Source organism: Anomalospiza imberbis, chromosome 12 (assembly GCF_031753505.1).
Source record: "Anomalospiza imberbis isolate Cuckoo-Finch-1a 21T00152 chromosome 12, ASM3175350v1, whole genome shotgun sequence".
NCBI classification, from domain to species: Eukaryota; Metazoa; Chordata; class Aves; order Passeriformes; family Viduidae; genus Anomalospiza; species Anomalospiza imberbis.
Genome location: NC_089692.1, coordinates 19,315,903 through 19,335,911, shown reverse-complemented (window position 1 = coordinate 19,335,911; position 20,009 = coordinate 19,315,903). Strand labels below are relative to the sequence as shown.

Genomic DNA, 20,009 nt, shown 5'->3' with positions numbered 1-20,009 from the left:
ATATTTCCTTTCCTGGGCCCAGCCTTGCATAGCTGCTGGATTTTGGGAATTCCTCAGTTTGAGCCCCAGCTCGGGGCATTTCAGCTGTTCCTGACAGCACCTCTTGGCTATCAGTGTTCAAATAAATATACAACTATTCAAAGTCACGGCGTGTATGCACCAAGGAGCGATAAGAGCTTTCTCCTTGCATATCAAAGAGGAGTTTTCTGCCACTCTCCTGTGTTCTTAGAACCAGATGATGGGGGGAAAAACACCTCTGGGAAGCACATGTAGAATAATCATCAACTAGCCAGCCTCTGGAGAGAATGCCGAGCCAATGAAGAAGACAGGGCAGGGACAGGTTGAAAATTAACTCCTGGGCTGGCTCCACCTCTTAACCAGCAAAGGGTGCTCTCAAAATTATTTCTAAAGAAGCCTGGCGACCCCTCAGTGGGGCTCTGCACCCATGTGGGGTTTGGTTCTCTGTGATGCTGGTGGGTTGTTAGGCTGAGGGAGCAGTGAAGGTTTGGAGTGGCCGGTGGCAGCGATGAGTGGGGTGAAGGTGACAGCCCTGGGGCGTCTCTCCAAGCTGCTGAAAACCCTCCGGGCTGTGCCAGCACGGTCCTGCAGCCTGGCTGCCTGCTCCCGGGAAAACGCCAGGAATGCTGCCTGTAAGTCACTGCATCTCCTCCAAATCGGTGAAAAATGGGAGAGGCTGGGGTGGGAAGAGAGCTGGTGTGGGTGAGTGGTGTTCTTATTGATTAGCGAATTAAAAAGGGGGATTTGGGAATGTGGCTGACAGATTGAAGAAAAAAGAGTGGATCGAATGAAAGAAGTGAAAATACTCTGTGGAATTTCAGGGTTCCACCTTGGTTTTTATTTCTGCTGTCAGTGGCACCAAGATTTTTGTGACTCTAACCTGTGACAAAAAGCAATCATTACTTGAGAGGCTTGGTTGCATTCAATGAAAACTATTTATGAGCATAATTCAAAACACATTTAGCACAAATTGATTCTGACTTGGAATTTCATAGCCACTGCAATGTTTGATTTGGAAAATGAGGCCTTGAACAAGCCACAAACCCCTCCAAATGTGCTGTACAGACCTCCAATAAATCACTTTGAAGTGCAAGACGCTCCTGGAGGATGTTAAAGATTTAGATATTTAAAATACTGATTAACTTGCTTTCAGATAATATGGGGCCAGCCAGAGATTGTGTCTATTCACTGCTGTGCAGATAATGCCAGCTGGAGAATAGCAAAGAGTAATTTTTTGTAGCTAGAAAAACCTTTTGTTCTTATTTTTTTCCTCTGTAAATTTGTTTAGCATAATAACTTCTGCCAAAGAACAGAGCTGGGTTGCTCTTTTAACACTTCATGGTTACCCAGGGTAAGAGGGGATCCCATTCCAAGAAGCGATCAGACAGTTTGTTCCATCCAAGGAGCACTGCTGACTGAATGAACCACAACTGGTGTCTATTTTTACTCACATTCCTCTTTTCAATTTAAGACTCTTTACTCCTTCAGCCTTTCTCTCCTCTGTGCCATTCGTGCAGGAAATGCCAAAACAAACTGATTTGGGAAATCCCTGTCTTTGGAATGGCTGTTTTTGGCAGGCAGGGAGTGGACAGGAGCTCTGAGTGAGGCAGCCTGGGGGTTACTCCACAGTTACTCACACCAGGTTTAAACAACTCAAAGGCTGACAGTTTCTGGAGCTTTTGGATTCCCCTTGTGACCCTGCAAGGACAAAGGGCTTTTCCTGCACTTCACTGTAGAAATACTGAGGAGAATTGTGGCACGGATGTCAGAATTCCCAGTAGTGTGGAGGATAGGAGTGTCTGTGCCAAGCTCTGAGGTATCTTGTAATGACACATGGAGGTGGAGGATTCAGACACTCATTTTTTCAGAATAATTGCTGGAAATGTTCTCCCTGGGGATTTTAATGCCTAATTTAGTAATTATTAGCAGAGCAGGTCTGAAATGTTTTTTTTTCCTTTCTTGCCCTTTTAGAAGTAGTTACAAGAAAAGCAGAATATTTCAAGTTTTGGGTTTTTTTTTAATCCCAAAGAATTGTACAAGTCCTGCAGAGCCACACAATCCAGGTGTGCCATCTCCAGGCCTGCACATACAACTGCAGTGCCTCCCCAAATTGTCCAGGAGTTCTCTCCAAGCCCTTCCCTGCTGAGTTCCTAAGCCTGCATGCATAATTTCAGCACGTGTTTTTTATACAGGAGAAGATAAAGCCTCTGTTTGCTTTACCTCGCCAGCTGGAATTACCTTCCCCTTATCTGGGCTCAGCCACTGCCTCCTCAGCCAGGCTCCTATCTCAGCCAAACACTGTGGAGACAGAGGAAAAGTCGGCATTTCCCAATCTGCTGTGCTCCCCTGTCGAGCTGGGAGCACCCTGTCAGCTACATCTGTTTGATAAAAAGCTCTGGGCTGTTTATCAATACACTGGCCTAAATCCCAGCCCCCATCTGATATCAATTCAGCAGAACTTTCAGCACCTTGTCACGATGGGCCTGAGCCAAGCAGCGCTGTTATCCTCCAAAGTCTTGATTCAGACCAAAAAATCTTCAAGGAAATCAACCTGTCTTGGATTTCCTCTGCAATATTCGGTCCCAGTGGCTGAAGCAGAACTGTGGTCCTTTAAAGTTTAAAAGGGTTCTTTACTGAGCTTCAGCAGCATGTATATTTTATTTTCTTGTTCAGAATGTGTTGCTATGGCAAACAGGGCTTTATTTCCTTCCCTTGGGTGGGGTTTCTCAGCTCTCCCCACCACGCTGTTTGCCCTGGTTTATCTCATTTGTAAAGAAATCAAAGTACTTGATTCAGGTATTTTTCCTTTCAAAGATTAAAATCTTTATTTTCATCTGGATCCTGATTGCCACTCTGAAACTTTTGATGCTTGCACCAATCCTAAATGGACTTTTAAGGAACTACTTCAAAAGCTGCAATTAGTTATGGGAAATTATTCCAAAGATTGGGACTATTTGGATGGCTCTATATAGCTGGGTAAAGTGGGGAAAAAAACACAGGGCAAATGTAAGAAGCCCCCAAACATGATAAGATTAAATGGAGCATCACTGTGTCTGATGGGGATTTTAAAAAAATCAAGTAAATCAGGCACAGATTAGGTCTGTTTGTGGCAGATCCCTTTTCACAGGTGACTCACATCTTGGTCAGGCTTTTTGTATGACAAAATTCAGTTTACCAGTACCAGAAATGGGTGTGTGACAAAGGCAAACACCAGCCCAGGCCCCTCTTCAGTGAGCAAAGGCTGCAGAGTGCACACTTAGTTCTAATTCTCACCTTTTTTAAAATTAACTTTGGCCGTTTGAAAACTCGAAGGTGAGGTTTCTATTTCTCTTCCCACACAGATTCTGCATCACTTGAGCTCATCCCTCAGGCTCTTCCCTTTCTGGTTGTGGAAACCACTCTGGGTTCAGGAACAAGAGAGAGCCCAGCTGGAACATCCCAGCTGGCCCAGAGGTGTAACAATTTGGGGAAAACAACAGGAATCTTGTGATCCTGCCTGCTGCTGCTCTCTCCAGCTCTTGCTGCCTGAGAGCTGTGTCTCTCTTGCATAAATCAGCACCCTGAGCTGGGGCATGGCCAAGGGAGAACTCCGTGTCTGGAATTGTCTGGAAAGGATTCTGACTACCTTGGTTAAGGGCTGGGAGCAAGGTTTAGGGCTTAGGCTTTTTTTTTTTTTTTTTTTTTTCCCCCACAGGTAGTTTTGTCTTTCTGTCTGCAGTTTCCAAACCAAACCATCTCCCTGCCACTGAGCTCCTGTTTTGAAGGGTTTTCTTTGAAGGATTTTTAAAATGCAATGCTGGAGTTTTACTGAACTTCACACTCTGGAAGAAGTAGCATGTGCAAAACTGGATGGAGATTCTGCGAGTGATTCAGGAGGGAAACAAAAGTGTTGCAGTTATTTCTCTTTAGTTTTGTACCTGACTAGCCCATGATTTCTGTGAGCATGCTGTAAGCTTTTTGTTGTGCTGTTCAGCCCACGAGAAGTGACTTGCTCTGTTAGTGAAAAAATCTGTGAAGAAACTTCACATTTTTCAAAACCTTGCAGGATCAAACCACCAAAAAGCTTCATGAAGTTGGGCTGTCTTACTGGTGGCACAAGGTAAAGCAGTGGAGCTTGAGGCTTTTTATTTCATCAGCTTTAACATACAGAAAAAGATGGTTGTGATCTTCTGTAATTACACAACCAGGTGTAGATGTAATTTCTAAGCTGCCCAAGATTATTAGTTGTATTTAGGGGACACATCCTGGGAGAGGGAGAATGGTGGAGGGATGACAGCAGTTCGTTGGTAGACGAGAATAAGCCCCAGCATCTCTTGTTTATGCTGAATATAAAACACCTGAAGCCCATCTGGGCTGTCCTGTTGTCCATCAGTAACTTCAGCAGGACACACCTGTGCTAAGGAGTTGCCTAACCATGATCAATAGGCTGTTAAACTGTGATTAAGCCTGACTGAATCATTATGTTTATGGGCAGCAGGTCTTTCAATCTCATTTATCCGTCTTTTTAAGCTACAGGAAGCATTCTGTTGAGAATAGTAAATTAGCCACCCTAAAAAACATTGGGAGTCAAACCAAAAATTCATTTGCTTGCAGTTTTGCTACACAAAAGAGACGTTGCAGGAAGGAAGTAAAATGAAATTTAAACCCAGTTTAATGTCCTGACATCACAAGCTGTTTGTACATCTCCTGATGATCTGTTTGTGATCGTGCAGCCACCCAAAGCAAATCGCTGGTCAGATTTCAACCTGCTCTTACTCAACTCAGGAGTTCTTTAAACATGTTAGACTGTCAATGCAATGGAAACTTCTTATGCAATGTGGGTAAAACAGGGCAAACGCTTCTTGGTTGACTCTGGTTGAGTAGCTGGTCCTGTCTTCATTTCAGTAAAACATTCTCAGTGTTACATCAGGTTCCTTGTGAAAATTCAAAAGTACAAGATTAAAAAAAAATCCCCAAAAGGGAAATGCAGATTTTCAAAATGATTTTAAGAGAGTAACTAGGAAATACAATTGGACAGGAAGATGAAGGTCAGGAGCTAAGGGTGGTCTGCTCCTGGCTGCCCAAGAGAACGGGCCAAAATTAGAATTCTTGCTTTATCTCTGTGCTTTCACTGATGCTTTCAGCTTTCTACAGGCTTTCCTTTTTTTCTTTAATTTTTTTTTCTTTAGCTATTTGTTACTTACCGGCTGGAGGAGTGATGAAGGTTCTAACCAGTTCCACTGAGATGTCTCTGCCTCAGGCAGTGTCAGGTGAATACTGAGTTCAGATAAGTTGAGTTGACCCTCTCACCATCCAAGGTGGGATTGTTTTGGCCCATTGGCTTTGTGACAGCCAAGGAAAGTAAACATAAATATTAACTTTTCATTACTTTTCCAAATGTGGCTTGGAGAGGGGACCCTGCTGTGCCAGGGCCACCCACCTCTGTGCATTTTTTTTTTTTTTGGTGTGAGGGAATAAACACTTTTTTGGCGTTTGGTGTGAGGATAAATACTTTGATGTGAGGGAATAAATACTTTGTGCGAAGGAAAACACTTGATAAAGGAGAAGTGCTTTGATGTGAGGGAGAAACACTTGATATAAGGAGAAATGCTTGGATGCGAGGGAGTAAATACTATTTTGATGTGAGGGAATAAATAAAATACTCTGTGTGAGTGAAAAATACTTGATATAAGGAGAAACGCTTCGATGTGAGGGAGTAAATACTATTTTGATGTGAGGGAATAAATAAAATACTGTGTGAGGGAAAAATACTTGATATAAGGAGAAACGCTTCGATGTGAGGGAGTAAACACTCTATGTGAGGGGAAAAACGCTTGATGAAGGAGAACCGCTTCTATGTGAGGGAGTAAACACTCTATGTGAGGGGAAAAACGCTTGATGAAGGAGAACCGCTTCTATGTGAGGGAGTAAATACTATTTTGGTGTGAGGGGGCACTTTTTTTGGCTGAGGCGATTCTCCTTTGAGGGGATGTTCTCGGTGCGCAGGCATCCCTTTTGATGTGACGGGCCACACTTGCTGTGAGGGCACACACTTCTGACAGAGCCATGGGGACCCCGGTGAGCACGGGAAACGGGCATCCCCACGCCTCACCGAGCCGCTGCCGCTGCTCCGGGGCTGTGGCAGCACGAAGAGCCGCCGAGGGCAGGCCCGGCCCGCCCCCGGGCCATGGCGGGGAGGCCGTGCCGGAAGGGGCCGCGCCGCGCCGGGCCGGGCTGGGCGGCGGCTCCGCGATCTCCACCGCGATGCTGCCGCTGCTCCGCCGAGCTTGGGCGGCCGCCGTCTCTTCCTCCTCTTCGTCCTCCTCCTCCTCCTCACGGCGGGGCAGCCGCCGGTGCAGCCTCGGCGCCTGCTGCTCCTACCGCCTGCGAGACGCCCGTGAGTGCCGCTCTCCCTCAGCCCCCCTGCCCGCCCTGCCGCTGTCCCGCCGCGGCTGGCAGACTTCGTGTGGGAGCCGCAGGGCTCTGCCTGGCTTTGTCCTCGGCTGAAACTTCAGGAAGTGGCAGTGTTACGAATACAGGGAGTGTTTTGCGCCGCTTTTGCCTGAGTTGACCTTACGGAGCTTCGTAGTTTGCCCCTCACTGAGGGGGGTGGGGGGGAGTTATTCGGCCACCCCTCGTGTGAGTGGTTTGAAGGTTTGATTTCTTTCCAGTTGCGCGTTTAAAAGACCTTGAGCAGTGGTATCTGGTGAAGTAGCCTGTAAAGTGATGCTCGAAGCATCGCGATTTGGGGTGCAGCAGAGGCACCGTGTGCGGGTCACCGGGCGAACAGCTCCACACAGGCGGCGGTTCTGGTTTTAAGCAGAATAAAGTCCTGTGGAAACCATTCATGTACCTGTCCTGCTTGTGCCAGTTTGAGGGGCCCAGGCTGCCCCCAGAACTGCTGGGTTTGGGTTTGACAGGAGTGGGATCAGCAGGAGCTGTCTGCACGAAGCAGTTTGGTCAGGATTGCTGTGGCTCGGGTTAGCTCCTGCTGCAGAAGCTCTGGATGCCCCTTGGTGGAGTAACCCCTGTGCTTGTGTTTTCTTCTAGAGAACGTTTTGCTTCCCAGTGGGAATTATCCCATGTCTGGAGTGCTCCCAGCTCAGCTGCTGGTGGTGGTGGTGGTGTGTAAAGAAAGCTGTAAAACAAAGCCGCCTTAAAATCTGGCAATAATAGGAAAACATTGTCTTTTTTCTGGTAAATAAGGGGACGGTTTCTTTGCAGAGCATTCTGCAAAGGCAGAAGGTACTGACACGGTTCATGGCTTTGAGTCATGCAACTGGAATGTTTTATTTTTCTTTTGCTTTCCTGGGCACCAGCTGACTCGAATTAGCCTTTGGTGACACAGCACCTTCCCTTGCCAGGAAGTTCTGTGTCCTGCATCAGCCTGACTCTCCTCCTCCCCTTGCAGTGCATCCGCTGTGGCAGAGCCCGCTGACAATTCCCGGAGGCACCCGCCAGTCTCCCATCAACATCCAGTGGAGGGACAGTGTTTATGATCCCTTCCTGAAGCCTCTGAAAATCAGCTACGACCCCACCACCTGTCTTCACATCTGGAACAATGGCTACTCCTTCCTGGTGGAGTTTGATGATTCTACTGATAGATCAAGTAAGTAAAAACTCAGGGGAGAAAATAATCTATTAAAAAAAAAATCTATTTAATGTCTTGTTAATGCAAAGAGAGGAGAAATACTTGTGTGATGCAAGACCTGATGTTGAAAATGAATGTACAGTTAAAAAATGCTGGGTTTACAGTGGTAAGAATCATGATGAAGAAATTCTACACAGACTTCACATTTACAGTGTTTTTATTACCGTGGGCATTGTGCACAAATCCCCTGCTGTATGTTGAAACTCCTTTCACAAGCCTCAGTGCCCTGTCTTGTAGGTTTTGTAATGAACTTTACCCACACGAGTCAGTCTTCAGTCATTTCTGTGTGTACCTACTCAATTTGAAACCTGCTTCCCTCACGGCTCTTTATTGAAGTAATATGCCACTTATCTTTTGTGGTGTTAATAACCATATTTACTGCACTTGAAATAATCAGCAGCCAAATGAGTTGCAGTTGGAAAGCACACAGGCTTATCTCAGTGGGGTTTTAGGGAATGAAATAACACCGAGCTCTGCCCTCGGGAGCAGGTGTGTGTCTATCCCTGTTGTTTTAGGGGAAGCAGGACTGCATGAAAATCCAGCTGTGCATTCCAGCAATTCCATGTCAATAAACCTGTGACCTGAGCAGCTCAACCTTTTTAAAGGCTCAACAGAGTAAAAAAATTGACTTAAAATCAAAATATTGCTCCCAAATCCCAGATTTTCTGTCCACTGTTCCTTCTAGAAGCTGCCTTTACCAAAGGCTATTGCAGAATATGAAGATATTTCATAAGGGTGGGTGAGCTGGTAGCTCAGGGCTGTTGTGAAGCACATGATTGCCCAGCTTGTCCTGCAGGAGAAAAACTGAAGGACCCTGAGCAAGTTTGAACCTGTTGGATTGGAGTAATTTATGTTTTAAAAGGCTGCTCACCGTGAGAGCTCCTCCAGCTTCCCGAGGGATTTAGCAATGCCCTCGGGGAGGGCGCCTCCAGCACACAAACAAACAAACACTTTGTCTTCACAGCACCGACATTTCTGGTTGATGTTTGGAAAGAGGCTGATAAAACAGTGCAGCAAAAACGGTGGTGGTGGAATGCAGGGAGCTTGTGTGATGTTTGGGGCTTGTTTTGTTTTTCTTGTTTCTAGCTGTTCACTCGGAATAATCCCTTTCCAAGAGGGAATAGCCTTGCCCTTGCTCATTTAAGCACTGGTTTCATGAAGAAGTGCTGTTTTTTTTCAGTGAGGTTGGGTTAGAGGACAGACATCACTTGTTACCTCATCAGTCATTTTCATTTACTAACTTTAGATTGGCTTTGCTTTTCATTGAACACCCTCTTGCTTTATAAGCCACACCCCACTATCTGTTAAGGATAAGATCCTGAAAAGTATTTAGGAAAGGGGGATTGCCTGTAGGGGGTTCAGAAATATGCAATATTTAATTGCACAGGAGCAGTTTTTGTGACATAAAGGCAAGGCTGGAATCATCAGGCCTTTGGGGCTGGTGCTCACCTCTGAAAGATCTTACCTGCTTCGTCTGTAAGACTTTCCTTGAGGTAAATCTTTCCCTGTGAGCATTTGCTGCCTTTTCATCATCCTCATCTTCCTTAAATGAATTCAAGTCCATGAAGGGTAGGATGGCATCAATCAATCAGTGACAGGGCTCCAAAATGACACAGAAGCAACAGATAGTGAGGAGTTGCTGTATAACCCCCAGTTTTCAGGTGCCTGCCTCTCTCCTCCACCTTTCTCTCTTTACTCTTGCTGTTTCTGGTTTTTCTCACTGCCAGCTTCTGTCTAACAATCATAGAAATCCAGAGAAGAAAGCTTGGGAACAAACAAAAGCACCACAGTCGAAACAGAAGATGAGAAAGACACCCAGGATAGACAAAAATGCCTGAATCCTGACATGGGGTTTGCAAGACTTGGGCTAAAGCTGAAGGTAGAGCAGGAGGAAGAAGAGGGTGAGGGGAAGGTATGTACAGCATGTGGTTTGTCTGTGTGTGGTGCCACCAGAAATGAGGCTGAAACAGCCAGGGCTGCAAGAAACACCTGATGTGGTTCTTGTTGTTAGAGCCCCTTAAACTTCAGTGTTGTTTTGAAATTGTCAAGGTTGTAATTTGAGAAGAAATGCTTCTGAAGGGACTGAAGGGCCTGTTTGTTTCCTGTCACTTTCTGGTGGCCGCTACAGGAACCTGACTCTCTCCATACGTGTGTCTGTGCCTAAAGCTATTTGTGAGGCAAATATTCAAGTGAATGTGGTTACTAACAAAAATTTATAGTCACTTGTGAGTTTGTACCATCACTTACTCAGGAGTGGATTGTGTTAGAGCACAGAAACTTCACTTCTGAGAGGCTTGGCTGTGTCACCCACATGTTTATCCCACACCTTCTCCAGCACAGAATCCCAGCGTGGTTTGGGTGGGAAGAACCTTAAAGCTGATCCCATCCCACACCCTCCACCACCCCAGGCTGCTCCAAAACCTGTCCAGCCTGGCCTTGGACACTTCAGGGATGGGGCATTGTGATTTCCCAGTGATGGCCAGCATTGCATTCATGCCCATGGCTCAGGAGGAGGGGGTGAAATTAATTCAATGTCACTTTACACAGCTCATTTTAATTGATGCCTTTTTCACAGACAGGCCTGGCTGGTTAGGATTTCAAATCTGCTGGCTGGCTTTCAGTAAAAAAAAATAATACAAGGAAAATCTCTTAATGCTTCTCATTGTTTTCTCCTTAGCATGGAAGTGATTAAATTATTTCCAAAAGCAGTGTTGGGATTAGGTGCTTTATACCAAGGTTTGCTGTACAACTTCCTCATGTCCTGCAGTTCAGTGGAAATCAGCAGATGCTGATGCTTTAGTCCTGGATGAGCCCTTGGAAAAGCTCTTTTCCAACCTAAATGATTCCCTGATTCCGTAAGTGTTACTAGCCCTTGGGAAGCAATTAGAGTTTCTCATTTACCAGATGCTCTGGTATCATAATTAGCAAGATGACTTTGCAGGATGGTTTTGGTCCAGGTAGGAGGGAATGAGTGGAAGCAGAAAGCTGGGCATGGACTTCTTCATTCATGTCCTTGCAGAAGGATGGGAGGTCTTCTGAAATCAGGAGAACAGACTGAAGTTTTACATTTACTAATTGATGAAAAGGGCATTAAATCTCTCAGAAACTTGCCCAGTGGCAGACTGGATGTTTAAATCCTTCCTGAGCAGCTCGTAGGCACAACAAAACATATTTCTGGCTGACCTTTGCTTGTGCAGTCTGGAAGGTGTGTTGAAGCAGAATAAGATGTTTGGATTTTTGTAGCTTGCAGGAGACTTGAACGTTTGACTCGATATACTGATTTGCCTGGAATTATTTGCTTTTTGAAGTCTTGTCATCAGAAATGTCAACATTTTTCACAGATCCCTGTAGGGATGTCATTGAATGCATTTAATAGAAGTGTCACTGCTGTGTCACCTGGCCAGGCGGTCCTGACACTCCTGCTCTGACAGAGGGGTGAGAATGTGACACTCATCACTGTGACTGTGCCAAACGTGGTGTCACCTGGGAAAATGTTCCCTCGAGGGGAGATGGATGAGGAGACTTGACTCATCTCCAGTTTGGTTCAGGGAAAACCAGGAATGTGTTTGATTGAATAATTCGGTCATGGCAAAGTGTAGATAGGCCCTGTTTGAGTTGCTCCACCTGATTCTTATTTGCAGGCAAATTTTTTCTGAGAATTTACTTGTCTGGCCAATTCTAAATCCTATTTATTAACATGTGTGTCTTGTTTTGTTTTCTAGTCATCGTTGGAGGCCCTTTGGAAAACCAGTACAGGCTAAAGCAGTTCCACTTCCACTGGGGAGCTATCAACGACTGGGGCTCAGAGCACACAGTTGACTGTAAATTTTACCCAGCAGAGGTATGAGATGAAATCCTAAACAATGCAAATATTTGTCTCAGGTGTGTCTGTGAAAACTCCCAAGTTGAGGAATTGCAGTTTATTTTGAAGTGCTACAGCTCATCTGCTGTTTTATTCTATAAAAATTCATCTTCACTATGTTTTCTGGAGAAGAACGGCCTGAAAACTGGACATCATCCATTACTGAAAGTTAAAAATCACTTTGTTTACTGTTACTAAATCTTTCAGAGATTGTCACCCACAAAGCATATACTAATTACTCTTATAAAACATCACTTTATTTTCTGTTTGCAACTGTTGAACAGTTACTAAGATAGCAAAACTTGGATGCTTAAGTAACTGCTAAGAAAGAAAACGTCAATAAAAAGGATGAAGTCAGTGAAGATGTGAAACTGACAGCTTTGACCACAGTTCTTTGCCAAAGGAGAAGAATTTGTCAAAGTGACGATGGGTTATTTTTAAAGAGTTTCTCTCCTCTTGGTGTGTTCATGGTGGTGCTGCCAGCTTGGCAAGATCCTCATTAACAGGAAGACTGTGACTAAGTTTTTGGGCTGGGGTATTTATTTATCACACAAAACCCCTCAATGTATTGGCTGTCAGCAGTGCCGAGGAACATTGTTGTGTGCAGGAGGATGTTCCTCAGGAAGACAGGGTGCTCTGCTCCTCCTGGGAAGAGAGGAAAGAGGTGGAAGACTGAGCTTTGTGCCTTTGACCAGCATTCCTGGAGACAGACTCCCATGGACTAAATCCCTTTTATAGATGGGAAATGCAATGGGTCTTACCTATTTAAAGCAAAAGACAAAAAAGGAAGGACCATTATTTACCAAGAGCACTTTGTTCCTTGTTTCTGTGGTTTCTCTGGAGCTCCCTGCAGTGCCTCACCCTGCCAAGGAGCAAATGCAGCCAGGATCGGAAGTCAGGTGTGGTGTCTGTGCTCAGTGCAGGGGTTGATTTCTCCCTCACTCCTCTTTCAGCTGCATCTGGTGCACTGGAATGCTGTGGAGTACCCGAGTTTTGAGGAAGCTGTGATGGAAGGGAATGGCCTGGCTGTTATTGGAGTGTTCTTAAAGGTAATTTTGTCCTGTAGGACCAGCTGTGATGGGGCCTTTCTGTTTGCATTCTGTTAAAGCCAATTTAGGGCACTAAGGGAAGGCCAAGAGGGAATCCCATCAATCCATATCAATGTTCCCAAGGGGTGTCAGAGGATGGTGCCAGGCTCTGTCCAATGCCAGTGACAGGATTAGGAGCAATGGCCAGAAACTAAAAAAAGTTTCACCTCACTGTGAAGAGCTTTCTGTTGAGGGTGGAACAGCTGTCCTGGGAGGATATGGAATCTCCCTGTCTGGAGACATTCCAAACCCACCTGGATATGTTCCTCCAGCTGCCCCTGCCTTGGGCTGGATGATCTCCAGAGCTCCCTTCCAACCCTAAACATTCTGTGATTGTTGCTATGAAAGAATACTATGGCTGATAGGTAGAACTGATTGATTACTGATCAGCTTATTGATTCTCCAACCCCTCCCTGTCCCTGCAGCTGGGAGCACGGCACGAGGGGCTGCAGACCCTGGTGGATGCCCTGCCAGCAGTCAGACACAAGGTCAGTGCTCTGAGGTGTCCCACCCATTGTCACCCGGCAGAAAGAGCACTTGGAGAACCACAAAACGCCCAGAAAAGCTTTCTGCCTTAAATTTTACCGGAGGGGGGGGTAAAATGGAGCTGGTTGACACCTTGGAAGTGGGAAGGGAAGCTGATTTTTCAGGAGGAAATGGATACTTTCGGCTTTCAAAACCTCTTGAAGAAATGCCGCTCTTGAGATTGTTTCTCCTTTCAAGGACATGCTTGAAGTGGGGGTTTATTTACTGTGGGATTAAGGCTTTTTGATTTTTGTCTGATCTTTGAGGAGGTTATTTGCTTTTTTGTAAACACAGAATTTTCTGCTGGGGTAATGGGATCGTTCCTGGCGGGCTCCTGCCAGGAGAGGGAGTGCTGAGTCTCTGACAGAAGCATTTCTTGTTCCCTTCTGAAAGTAGGGAAAAAACCACATCGACCTCTTCAGCTTCTAATCTCATCCAGCTGAAGTCGCTGTGCCTCTACTTCTCACGGGAAGGCGTTTTTAAAATCCAAATAAAACAAGTTTTTATATCAGAGCAGTGGCAGCTCTGCCAGATAAACACCAAACACATCCGTTCAGTGCCAGAAGACCTCCCCAAATCTGAGTATACATTTATTGTGACAATATAATAATTAGCAGCATGTGAATTTAAAAGAAAATAAGCCAAGATCTCCCAGTATATCCTGAAAATCCCCCTGGAGCAATGTATGTGTGGGAAATCCTGGGTTTTGAAGCTCCTACATTCTGTCTGATATCCCATGTGTGGGAATGAACATTCTGGAGATGGGATTATTTGATTTAAATAAAACTTCAGTCCTCTTCCTGATGCCTAAAATCACATGGTGGAAAGTAAAACACTTTTTGTTTGCAGTCTTTTAAGGATCTGGCACAGCTACCTGAACTTATTCCACCACTTATTCCCTCTTTTCCTCCTTGCATCCAGCTCCCACAAAGCCTTAGGCCATTGATCCTTCTCACTCATTGTTTCTCCTATACTGAATTCCTAAAGGCTTGTGGGGAGACAGCAGAAATATTTAACTTTTATCTGCCCTTACACCTCAACCCCAATGTGCACAAATTTGAGGGATTTAAAATAATAACATTACTAATATTCCCAACACCCCATTTCTCACACATAACACAGTTTTTAACCTCACTGTCAAGATCTTTTTCAGCTTTGTCATTTTTTTTTTTTTCTCCAAACACCATCCTTAAAAACGTGTTTTTTCCTAATATTTAGGACACTGTGATCGAGTTTGATGTCTTTGATCCCTCGTGCCTGATCCCTTCCTGCCCTGATTACTGGACCTACGCTGGCTCCTTGACCACTCCCCCGCTCACTGAATCAGTCACGTGGATCATTAAGAAGAAGCCGATCGAGGTGGATGAGGATCAGGTAAATCTCAATTTTCCTTTCAGAGCACACCTCTTGCTGCCACAGAGATGCTCAGAACCAGTTGGTTACCAGTAATTCTCTGTGAAAACACAAAAATTCTCTGTGTTTTCAGAGATCTGTGACGCTTTCAACCCAGGATTTGGGGAGGAATCCTGGCGTTAACAGCCACTAATACTGAAAGACCTCTCCAAGATGTTTTTCCAGCTTTTTTCAATTTTTCCATCTATTTTCAAGAGGTTTATCTTGATCTGTGATATACAATTCTGGAAGCTGCCCCTTGAAAACTTGGGGAGTTTTAGGAACTTACTGGAATTTTGATAATTTTGCTCTCGTTAGCACGATGCAACCATTTTTTGTGGAGGGAAGGGAAAAAAGGGAAGATTTTGTGACATGGAGATTGTTAACAGAGAACTGCAGGCATAGTGTGGCATTCCTTTAAATTTAAATTTTCCTCACTTTTTCTTTTTTTCTTGGCTCCTTACTCTCATAGCAATGGCTTTCCATTGGAATGGCCTTGTGAGCATTAAAAGCTGATCTGCTGTTGCTTTATTTTAATCCCAGTTACAAATCAGTGAGAGAACAACGTGGGGATTTTTGGGGTTCCCTCTTCTCTGGGTGCCAGGGAGGCTGTAAATGGAGGTTGGATGAAGTATTTGAGTGGAAATAGCTCTCTCAGGTGTGCCACACTTGGGATTTAATTTCCATAAGGATGGCAGATGACTGATAATTCTCCCATGCTGGTGTGGATAGTGGGACAACCTTTACCAGCACATATGGGTGCTAAAACCCCTCAGAACACCAACCTAGCGCTACCTTTGACTTTACATCCCTCTCCAAGAATAAACTCTTGTCTTTTGCCACGAATTCCCAAAGTGGGGGATTCCTGGGAAGTTGACTGGAGTGGCCATTTGTGGTTCCCAGCTGGAGGCCTTTCGGACGCTGCTGTTCACGTCGCACGGGGAGGAGGAGAGGAGGATGGTGGACAACTTCCGCCCGCTGCAGCCGCTGATGAACCGCACTGTGCGCTCGTCCTTCCGCCCCCAGCTCAGCCCCTAGCTGGCCCAGCTCCCCCAGCCCGGGCTGCACAGCATTTTCCATCATTTCTCCTTCTCTCCGTGCCCTTCCACTGCCAGTGCTCCTTGACTGTCCCTAGGGAAACTGTGGGGTGTTACACTACGCCACGAAAGAACTCACACACGGACACTAGATGTAAAAGGGGAAAGAAAAGAACTTCAAGAGAGGATTTTATTCTCTGACTCCACTCTTGGATTGGAGGGTGAAATTGCCACCTCTCCAACGACACTGGTTAAACTAACAGTCTATCAATTCTCTCTACTTACAAAGGAGAATGTAAAGCAATCATTATTTACTTAAACAGTGTGAGAAGATTCAGTAGAAATTTCGTAAACATCAGAAGGCATAAAAAACTTAGAACAACTTTAAAACTCTCAAAAAAACAAAGTAACGGTGGGTTTTTTTTTAGTTTTGCTTTATTTTTTAAGAAGTGAGTCATATTAACCTTTAACGAATTGAATTGTTCTGAGGCAGAGGTCAAGAAAGAATTACTAAAACAGTTAAAAATAAGGATAGGAGAGCTGGTCCTCTGCTCCTGCTCTGAATTGTTCTGTGTTTCTTCAAATACTCTTTCAGTGCCTTGCATGAATTCATAATCCTGGGTGAAAAATGTTAAGAAGCAGGAAGTGGGAAGAAAAGAAAAATATCAGTACCTTGATATCAGTACAGGACTGATCAGGTCCTTTTGGGGAATTGTTTGATGTCTGGGAAAAGAGCTGGAAGGGAGCTAGCTTGTCTCAGAGACATTTTACCTTTTTCCGTTCTCCTTGGATGAGAGGAGAAGGACAAAAATGACATTCCGTGTTTGATGTGGGTCCACAGAATGCCCGCTGGAACTACACCAGGAGCCAGAAGACTTTCTCTAAAAGCTTTTAATAAGTGTAGAAGCTTTTGGCTTTGGCAGCTTTTGTTTGTGTTAATAATCTTTCAGGAGAAGGGAGGAGAAGAGAATTCACCAGTACCTCAAGACTGGCAAGAGCAGCAAATTAAGTGAAAATGTCCAATTGATCCCAGGAAACTGATCACATCAACAGAAGGCAAGATTAGATAAGACCCTCCCAGTGGGATTAGGAGGGCAAAAACCCAAACCAATTCCTCAAACCAGTGCTAGGAGAGTGTGGACAAAAGACAGCACTGAGAAAGGGCTTTTATTTCAGTAAATCACAGAGCACCAATGCTCTCTTCAAAGTTTTGCCTTGAGATGTATGTTCCTATAAAAACACTTACCCAGCTTCAGGAGCAGTGGGGACCAGTTTGTTTTTATTGCACCTTGTGGTAACAAGGTCCAGTGGGGGTTGGAATTGATTTGTGGACCAAGCAGAGCTGCTGTGTGAGCTGCCAGCTCCGAGCCTTTCCCAGGTGCTGTGGTCCAGCAGCCCCAGGGATCACTGACCTCTCACATCCTACTAAACCTAATTTTCCCTCAGGCACCTTTCTCTCTGGCCCTTCATGCTCTGCTGTATTTAGCAGATTAAATTCCTGCACCAGATTTCTGATGAGGAGCAGTTCTGTCTGTGAACTCCTTGTGTGATCTCCGTTGGTCCAGTCTCTTTCCTCCCTCTGTTTGATTCCTGGTGGGATTCAGTGGAGCCACAGCCTGGCTTGGCAGCGCTAAATCCAGACCTTTCCAATTGGTACTGTGGTTTTTTTTTGAAGTCCAAGTATTCAGTTTCAAAGCACTTTAACACTTTTCAGCGTGACCCTGATGATATGAAGGGTTTGAGATAATGTTGAACCAGCTGAGTGCCCAAATCCTGCCTTTTCCTTCCTCAGTAGCTCTACCTCAGGCTGTTTTTCTGGTGCCACAGTTGTGCCTTTGTCCCTTGCAATGTGGCCTCTTCAACTGAGTGACTCTGGGTGCTGAAAGGAAGGAAATCTCCCTCTATCCCAGTGTAGGATATTTTTCCTGTTGGGAATTCAGTGGAGCTCTTTGCTTTCACCACTTCCCCCAAGCCCTCCCCGCCTAGGGGAACATTTCCATCCTGGTTGTGCCATCTCCCTTTGGATGGAGCTGGGATTGTCCTGGGACAGTGGAAGGTGTCCCTGCCATGTCAGGGGTGGCACTGGATGAGCTTTAAGGTCTTTTCCCACCCAAACCATTCCATCATTTTCTGATTCCATGATCTCAGTTGAACTCTGCAGGCTTTGCCATCATCACACAGATTTTTGGCTACAAAACCACATCAGTGATGATTTTGCTGGAGAATGATACATTCCAAAACAAAGCTGGAAGGAATATCTGCAGTCCAAGGAACAGGAAAAGAATTATTTTACTCTTTGCCTGAATATATAATAATTATGATCCAGTCATTAAATCTGAGATATTTATTCAGTGCTGTTCTTGCAGACACTTTCTGAGGAGACTCTGGAGAAAGATGGCAGAAGCTCAGATATTTTCTACTCATTAATAGGAAAAATTGTAATACAAAGACATCTTAATGTTGCCTTTTATTTAAAAACAGAGCTGTCTCAGCAGCGCTGGGCTGTAGATGCATCAATCTCCTTATCATTTATGAATGGATCTTTTAAAAAGCTTTTGTAACTGCTTTTGTAATTTCCACTGAGTTTTTGGATTTCTCTGATCCACTGAGAAGAATCGCCAGTTGATCCAGCTTTCCCAACAAACCCCAAAACCAGATTATTTTAGGGATCTGCCAGGGTATAACTGTTTTAACTTCAGCTGCTCTGGAGCTCTGTAGCAACCTCACACTGAGTTCTCCATGGTTTGCTCCACTCAATTAGATTTTCCCTTCTGGATGTGTAAATCCCTTTTGAACACCCTGCATCCATCAGAGGGAATGTGGGATATTCCCTTCCCAGTGATCCAGTAAAAGTTCTCACAGAGACTTATTTAAAGTTCTCACAGAGATTTACTTTGTTCAAGTATTGCCATGGAAGCTTTGTTAGAGAACAGTGAATTACCCAGTGATACAGTTAAGCTGTGTCCATATTTCCATCAAATCACACCTGTTTTTACAGATATAAAACAAAGAAATTCCAATTTCAGCACTGATCACTTCAAATACCGGGAAACAGGGTTAATGTAGATAAAAAATAACTCTACTGTGCTACAAAAAGAAGTTTTACAGGGATTTTGTTACATTTATTTTGCTGTTTCTTGAGTCCTGCATTTATGTGTCGTGTTTTAGCATCTCCTTAAGGCAGGCAGGAGCTCAGCTGCAGGCAGATTGTTGGAATTAATCTGGAAATGAACATACTGAGGTTTTTTCATTTGTTTGTTTTTTCCAATTCTACCTTTTCTGTTACAATGACTTTATTGACCTTGTGAATGTAAACTTTAGGAAAATAATTGTGTTTAAATCAAGAGGTGGGATAGAATTCCTGTGCCTTATTCTCTCGGTTCTGTGTGGAAAAATGATTTGATTGTTGGGTTAGAGCTGATTTTGCACAATTAAGTTAAAAAGGAATCTTTGGGCTCTTTTGGGTGGCACAATACAAAAGGGTCAAAGCACATATTTGTATTTTCCTTGCATGAGAGTCACTTTATTAGTAAATTCTGCCCTGGGAGGCATTCCTGGGGCAGCAAGTCCCAGGAATTAAACTGTCACAGGAATAATTCTGGTACAACTCCCTGCAAAGGGAGGAGAAGGTTTGGAGGTCTGTGCTGGTCTGATTCCAGCTGCCTTTCAGGATTCCTCTGAAATGCTGCTCTCACCTTGTCCTGGGTGCCTTCACAGTGGGGACAACTTCTGGGGTCGGAATGTTTGATCCCTATTCCAGAACTTTCACTCTTCAGGTGTTCCTGCCCACTTTTGTGCTGCCTTTTCTGTCAGGAATGACAGGAGGGTCTCCTCTGGTTTTGGAAGCTCCAGAATCGGAGCTTGCTTTGATCTCCACAGGGTTTGAGAGGACTGGAATTCTGCTTTGGATGGAGGGTCCCCTCATGCCTTCATTTGAGACGTTTTAACTTGTATTTCCTGGCACATCTTGGCTTTTCCTTTTTCTTTGTGCATCTCGTTTTTGTGGCCTTTATGACGTTGTGTATTTAATGTGTGTTACCTTTCTGATCATAACTGAAATCACTGTCTGCAGACAGCACCTGGAACAGGGAATGCTTTATGTTTTCCTGGGATACAGGCCCTTCCCCAGAATTTTTCCTAATGTATAGAACCCTTCAGCTGCTGCATTTTACACTGTTACATTAGTGTGCAACTACAATAAAGGAACAGAGAAACCCATGCCTGTATCTCGTTGTGTAATTAAACTTTTCAAGTTAAGGAAAAAAAAGAAAAGTCTGATTTCCTGTCAAAAAAAGATTAGAATTCCTCTTTGGGAATGCCCCAGTTCATTAGGAGCCGAGTCTGATCAGCTGTCAGATGTTCTGTGGTACTTCCAAGCTCTGAAAGACTCTGCTGAGCTGTGTGAGAATGAAAGCACAAAGGGCTCTGTGTGCTGCTGAAGGGGATCCCATGATTGG

General features: G+C 44.6%; 1 protein-coding gene across 2 annotated transcripts; it reads left to right on the top strand.

Annotated features, from left to right (window-relative positions):
• The first annotated feature begins 490 nt into the window (after positions 1-490).
• Positions 491-15,585, top strand: CA5A (carbonic anhydrase 5A). Of its 2 annotated transcripts, none has more exons than XM_068203159.1 (7): positions 491-650; positions 7,409-7,606; positions 11,371-11,489; positions 12,464-12,559; positions 13,024-13,086; positions 14,342-14,497; positions 15,419-15,585. In XM_068203159.1, exons 1-7 carry the CDS (start codon positions 527-529, stop codon positions 15,551-15,553), a joined length of 891 nt encoding a protein of 296 aa, XP_068059260.1. In that variant the 5' UTR covers positions 491-526; the 3' UTR covers positions 15,554-15,585. The 2 variants fall into 2 exon arrangements, with proteins under 2 accessions (XP_068059260.1, XP_068059259.1); XM_068203158.1 differs by lacking the exon at positions 491-650 and adding an exon at positions 6,198-6,394.
• The last annotated feature ends 4,424 nt before the right edge of the window (positions 15,586-20,009 follow it).